The following is a 6,580-nucleotide window of genomic DNA, read 5'->3' as shown; positions in this document are numbered from 1 at the left end:
CCCGTTCCGGAGCCTTTTTAAAGGCTCCGGAACGGGGGACGGGGTGAGCGGCGCGGTGCTGTGAGTCGTCTGCTTCTCCTGTGGAGTGAAGCCGCGTGCCATGGCCGGAGAGCGCTGACTTCTTCTTGTGATTTGGACTCCAAAATAACAACCCGTGAGTAGTACAGAAATTGGATTTTTAAAGAAATTTTTTTGAAGAAATAGGTACGATCGGGGGAGGTGTAAACAGGAAGTCAGCCTCCTCCTCCTGTAAATAATCTAAAGCAAGGACCTGCTAACTAAGGTCGAGATATTTTTTTTCATCATTTGACAAAAGACATTAATTTCACGATTTGGCACTAGAAGAAATCTTACTGGAGGATAAGAGCTAATTTTGGGAGTTGAAGTGCCACCCCCCCGGACCCGGGAGCGATCCGCGAGAGAGCCTGCTGAAGGTATTGTAAGAGTTTGACAGCTGTCAAATTAGCTGTCAGACGGAAAGAGAGAACTTTGTTTCTGTTGCTTCTGCTGGCTATATTTGTTACAATTTGACTATATTTTGTTGAAAACAAGGAAGAACTGATACAAACTAATCTGATTTTTGGATTTGAACTGGAAAGAACACTAAGTAACCAAAATCCCTCTAGAGGGGGTTTTGGGACATTACAAGAATGGCTGAAGGAGGGGAAATTCAAGCTGAACTGGACAGAGTCTTTGTTCTCTTGGGAAAGTTACAAGGCCAAATTGATGTTTTGGCTACAAATGTTACAACTCTGGACTTAACAGTAAACAAATTCATTGAATCTGACAAGGAACCGACTCAGGAAGCTCATGCAGCTGAACAAGAAGAGAAACTGGAGAGTTTTGAGAGTGGGAAGAAAGAGATATATGGTGTTCCTGAGAAAAAGGAAGGAGGAGCTGTAATTTTACAGATGGCAAAGGAGAGCCAGAGGCCTGGCATGATGGCTGTAAAGGGAACTAAGACCTTGATGGTGAAAATTTGGTTTGAATTGGAGAACGAAGAATGGAGAGATCTTCTTGTGTGGAGATCTGAAGACCTATGGATTACAAATCTGATTAAGATGGAAGTTGGAGCTTTTGGGACATTTGGATTTAAAAAGAGTAAGAAACAAGACTTAGGCTCCACTTCTGAGTATGGAGGTCTGGCTGGAAGAAATATGGACTTTACTGGACTAGAGCTTCTCCGAGATTTGGTGTTTAATACTAAGGACTATCCAAAAAGCTGGCAGATAGGAACTGAGAGAGAATTGAGAGCCTCGGACGTGAGATCCCCAGGCTGAGAGTAGATTGACTGATGGACGATTATTGGGATTGGAACCGGGAAAGGGGGGGGTGGAGTCTGGGAATCCAAAGGGGGCATAATTATAATTTAATTTGTTTTGTTTTTATTTTGTTTTGTTATCTGTATGAGAATTGGGGAAATCGTGGAAGGGAATTTAAGTCGACTTTAGAAAAAAGGCTTTAAGTATGAGAACAGATGTGAAATTATTGATGTTTATAAGTTATAAGTTATAATTTATAAGTTAAAAGTTTTAAAGTTAAAATTGTTTTTTTTAAAAAAAATGATTGAAATGTAAAAAGGTTAAAAATTGGGGACAAGAACTTGTTGAGCCAACAATTTGAACTGGAATACAAGAGGGGGAGGTGGGGGGAAGTCAGGAAAATATGTTATTGAAAGTGAGGATGTTGAATTTTATGTGTTTTAAAATTTTATTTTTTTTGTGTGTGATTTGTTTTCTTGTTTGTGTTTTTGTGCTTTTTTATTTTATTTTTGGATAATGGAAAAATCTTAATAAATATCATTTTTTTAAAAAAAAGAGGTGCACCGAGTACAGCAGCGCACTCAAGCAGCCCACACACCACAGCTGCCTCGACGAGAAGGAGGGAACTGCGCAAGCTGTGGAGAAAGTCACGAGAGGAGGACCTGCCATTTCCGCAACGCAGAGTGCAGGCAGTGCAGCAAATCGGGACACATCGCCCGGGTGTGTCGGGCTTGGCCCACCCGACGCCAGGCATCAGATGACCAATCCAAGAGCCCCAGGTCCCGGGGCCCAACGCACCAAGGCAACTCGACAGAGCTCATGGACTTCCAGGTATACCAGTTGCCCCACTCCAACGTAGAGAAAATTTATGTTGACGTACAGATAGAGGGGGCCCCATGCCGCATGGAGCTTGACACGGGTTCAACTCTATCCATAATCTCGGCAAGGACCTTAAGGAAACTGTGTCCTACTGGGGGTCCCAAACTCAGGCCGGCCCCATTCACCCTCCGGGACTTCCAGAAACGTAAGGTCCCCACAATGGGGGTGGGGACCTTCAGGGTGCAATACCGAGGGTGGACGTGGCAACTGGACTTGCTGGTGGTCAAGGGCCCCTACATTAGCTTACTGGGATTGGCATGGTTTGGACCACTGGGGCTAGCCGTCACCGGGGTGAACCACACTAGCTTACAAGTGGACGTGGACGCCATATGCAAGGAATTTCCGGGGGTTTTCGATGGGAAATTGGGACAGTATACGGGCCCCCCCATTGCTCTACAGCTTGACCCTGCAGTACGACCGGTCAGGCTCAAGGCCCGCCGGGTCCCGTTCGCCCTGAAACCCCGTATAGACGAGGAATTGGACCGGCTTGTGGAGCAAGGAGTGCTGGAGCCGGTGCCTAATGCCCCCTGGGAAACCCCAATCGTCACACCTGTCAAGCCTAATGGTTTGGTCCGCATCTGCGCAGACTACAAATGTACCATAAACAAGGCCCTCATGGCCCATGCATACCCAGTGCCAGTGGTCAGCCATGTTCTTGCCACCCTGGCTGGGTCGAAAATTTTTGGCAAGCTGGACTTGGCCCAAGCATATCAACAGCTGCCAGTAGATGAGGCCACAGCAGAGGCACAGACGATTGTGACGCACAGAGGAGCGTTCAGGGTAAAGAGGCTGCAATTCGGTGTCAGCGTGGCACCAGGCACATTCCAGAATCTAATGGACTTGCTCCTTAAAGGGATTCCTGGCGTCACCCCCTTCTTCGATGATGTGTTGATTGCCGGGCCCACACCAGAGGAGTTTGAGGACCGCCTCCGCACCGTTCTGCACCGTTTCCAGACGGCGGGTCTCAAGGTGAAGCGGGAAAAATGTCTACTAGGAGTGCCTCAGGTGGACTTTCTGGGATTTATGGTGGACGCAGAAGGGGTCCACCCAACTGGGGACAAGGTACGGGCCATTTATGATGCCCCAGCGCCCAAGAACAAGACTGAACTTCAGGCCTTCTTGGGACTATTGAACTTTTACCATTCCTTCCTTCCCCACAAGGCGGCGGTAGCGGAGCCCCTACACAGACTCCTGGACAAGCGGGCCCCTTGGGTGTGGGGCCAGCGCCAGGAGGCCGCATTCCAGGCAGTCAAGGACTTGCTTGTCTCAAACTTGGTCTTGGCACACTTCGATGAGAGGCTGCCGGTGGTGCTAGCATGCGACGCCTCGCCCTATGGAATTGGCGCTGTCCTGGGACACCAACTCCTGGATGGAAGAGAGGTACCAGTGGCATACTTTTCCCAGACACTCAACGCAACCGAGCGGAACTACTTGCAAATCGACAAGGAGGGTCTGGCAATCATGAAGGGAGTAAAAAAATTCCATGATTTCTTGTACGGGCGGCCCTTCACCGTGGTGACTGACCACAAGCCATTGCTTGGCTTGTTTGCCCCTGAAAAGCAGACCCCCCAAGTGCTGTCTCCTCGCGTCCTCAGGTGGTCAATTTTCCTTGCCAGCTACCAGTATGCACTGATTCACCATCCTGGGAAGGCAATGGGCCATGCGGACGCCCTCAGCAGGCTACCACTACCAGAAACAGGCCCCGACCCAGCACCTGCACAAGAAGTTATGAGCCTGGAGCTGCTTCCCGACCGCCCCATTCAGGCACAAGAAGTTGCACACCATTCCAAGAAAGATAGGGTCATCTCCCGGGTCCTGGACTGGGTGTGGAGGGGATGGCCCAGCAGCAGCCCAGCAGAATTCGCCGGCTACACAACCCGCAAACATGAACTGTCAGCCCACAAGGGGTGCCTGTTATGGGGAAGCAGGGTCGTTGTTCCCCAGCCCCTCCGCAAAAGGGTCCTCACAGCCCTACACGAGACACACCCAGGGGTAGTAAGAATGAAGGCCCTTGCCAGGAGTTATGTGTGGTGGCCGGGGATCGACGGAGAGATAGAGGCCTGGGTCAAACACTGCCAGGCCTGCCAAGAATCCCGCCCAGATCCCCCAAGGGCCCCAGTCCAGTCCTGGGAGTCCGCCCGAGCACCATGGTCACGCCTGCATGTGGACTTCGCTGGCCCCTTTCAGGGGGAAACATTTTTCATAGTGGTGGACTCCTACACCAAATGGCTGGAAGTTGCACTGGTACCGTCCACTTCTACGTCTGCAGCCATCCGGGTACTACGCAGGCTGTTTGCAACCCACAGGCTCCCTGACACTCTCGTCTCAGACAACGGGACTGCATTCACGTCAGGAGAATTCCAAACCTTCACAGCGCAGAACGCCATCCGCCACATCCGTTCGGCGCCATTCCACCCTGCCACCAATGGCCAAGCAGAACGCATGGTGCGGACCACCAAGGACACCCTTCACCGCATGACGCAAGGGGATTGGGAGTACCGCCTTGCCACATTCCTTCTAGCACAGCACAGCACCCCCAGCTCAACAACTGGCCGGAGCCCCGCTGAACTACTAATGGGTCGGCGCCTTGCAATCAGATTGGACCGCCTTCACCCCGATAGAGCTCAGGATGAGGTAGTGGTGGGGGAAGGCAAGAACCCCCGGACCTTCGAGGCTCAGGACCCAGTGTACGCAAAGAATTTTGGGGCAGGCCCAGCATGGGTACCCGCCACAGTCACCAGGGTCACTGGCCCCGTGTCGTACGAGGTGCTAACAGATGGGGGGCAATGCTGGCGCCGCCACTGCGACCAGATACGGCGACGATTCCCGGGAGAAAACCAGGAGGAGGAGGAGGACAGGTCAGAGGAGTCCCAAGGGAACAGAGGGGCAGTGAGGCCCATAGAGCACGAGGGGCCAGCAGGAGAGGCAGAATCAGTAAATACAGAGAGGACCCGCGAGGCCGAAAGGACACCGGAACCAGAACCACGACTGAGCGGGCCGGTTGCGCCAGACCAAACAGCCCCATCACAGCCAGCATCGTTGGAACACGAGCTAGAACCTGAACCCCGGACCAGGGAACACCCCAGGCCGCAACGCACACGTAGGCCGCAGGCGTACCTTGAGGACTATGAATGCGACCTCCCGGGCAGGACTGGAACTTAGAGGGGAGGGGTGTTATGTACTGAGTTGAATAGGATCCAAAAGGCAGCAGTCTGATTGGTCCTAGAACAATGCAGCAGTATGATTGGTTGGAAGGAACTACCCAATCATGCTCCAGATAGAAGTGAATCCACAACCTGATTGGCTTACAGTAGAATTCCGGAATTAGCCAATCATGTGCAGCCCATTGTGTAAATAATGTATATAAAGCGGAGCCCGAAGATGGCGGCTGTAACAACTTCTCCTTCATGAACCCTCCGGATTACAAACCTTTTATAGCCTTTTATAGCCTTTTACAGCCGCCTTTATAGCTGTTTTTATTAGACTTTTAAATCATTTTACCTCTGTTAGAAGTTTTAATCGTTTTACTTCTATGGTTGGCCAATATACGTATCAACAAGGATATTCAAACCTTCTGCTGATTAGTAACGCCGCCTTGAAGACTGGGTTATGTTGAGCAGTGGAGGAGGAGTAGCAGAGGAGTTGCGTCCATAAAAGATAAGTTCTCTTTTATCTCCGTTTACCTCTACTTTGAACCTCCGTAGTTAGTGAGACAGCGACAAATGGGTCATGGCAAGCGACCAAGATCTGCTGAGAAAGGTTGTTCACCTCCAAGAGTAAAGCAGTCAAAGCTTGAATCTCCCCCACCATCTACTAACAATAACAGCAAAACGGAGCAAGTAATTGTTTCTGCGGTCGAAACATACAACCGCTTCTGGCCTCTGTATGATCAAGGAGAGTTGGAAAAGCTAGCTGATCCAGCGGGGGATGGAAGCCATAGGGAAGCCCTCCTCCCCGACACCTTAATTACCCCTCCGTCACTGAAACGGGAAGCATTAGGGCAAACTGCCCATGAATTAGTACCTGATCAAATACAACTGGTAATCAGGACTTTAAGCTTCATTTTCAAGGAATTGGAGGGGATTTCTTTGTCATTGAACAAACTTTCACAGGCCCTCCTGGCTCATCTACCTTCCTCAACTGAGCCATCTAATTTGCATCAATCTCCTGTGCAGCTTGTAAGTGCCTTAAAGAGACAACTTGATCAGAAAGCAGATACTTTGAGGGGACATTCATTCATTCCTCCTCACCACTATGAGCTGAATAAAGAGCATGAAAACACTTTGCGACTCTGAGTATATTTCAGAGGGCGTGGGTAGTGGAGGACCTGTGCTCTCCTCACTGATGTCCAGTGAAGAGTCCTGGAGCCCTCTCTCCGATTCCCCCATCTGCCCCCCTTTATCCCTGGTGTTGCGCTGATTTGCTTCCCCCTCTACTGA

The 6,580-nt window shown here is 50.4% G+C and overlaps 1 protein-coding gene across 1 annotated transcript; it reads left to right on the top strand.

Annotated features, from left to right (window-relative positions):
• Positions 1-2,086: 2,086 nt before the first annotated feature.
• LOC128405978 (uncharacterized protein K02A2.6-like) lies at positions 2,087-6,285 on the top strand. The gene is made up of 2 exons (XM_053373032.1): positions 2,087-4,965; positions 6,254-6,285. Exons 1-2 carry the CDS (start codon positions 2,166-2,168, stop codon positions 6,283-6,285), a joined length of 2,832 nt encoding a protein of 943 aa, XP_053229007.1. The 5' UTR covers positions 2,087-2,165.
• The last annotated feature ends 295 nt before the right edge of the window (positions 6,286-6,580 follow it).

The sequence above is a fragment of the Podarcis raffonei genome, chromosome W (assembly GCF_027172205.1).
Source record: "Podarcis raffonei isolate rPodRaf1 chromosome W, rPodRaf1.pri, whole genome shotgun sequence".
Lineage (NCBI taxonomy): Eukaryota > Metazoa > Chordata > Lepidosauria > Squamata > Lacertidae > Podarcis > Podarcis raffonei.
Note: the sequence above shows the minus strand (reverse complement) of the source record. Positions and strands in the feature narration are given on the sequence as shown.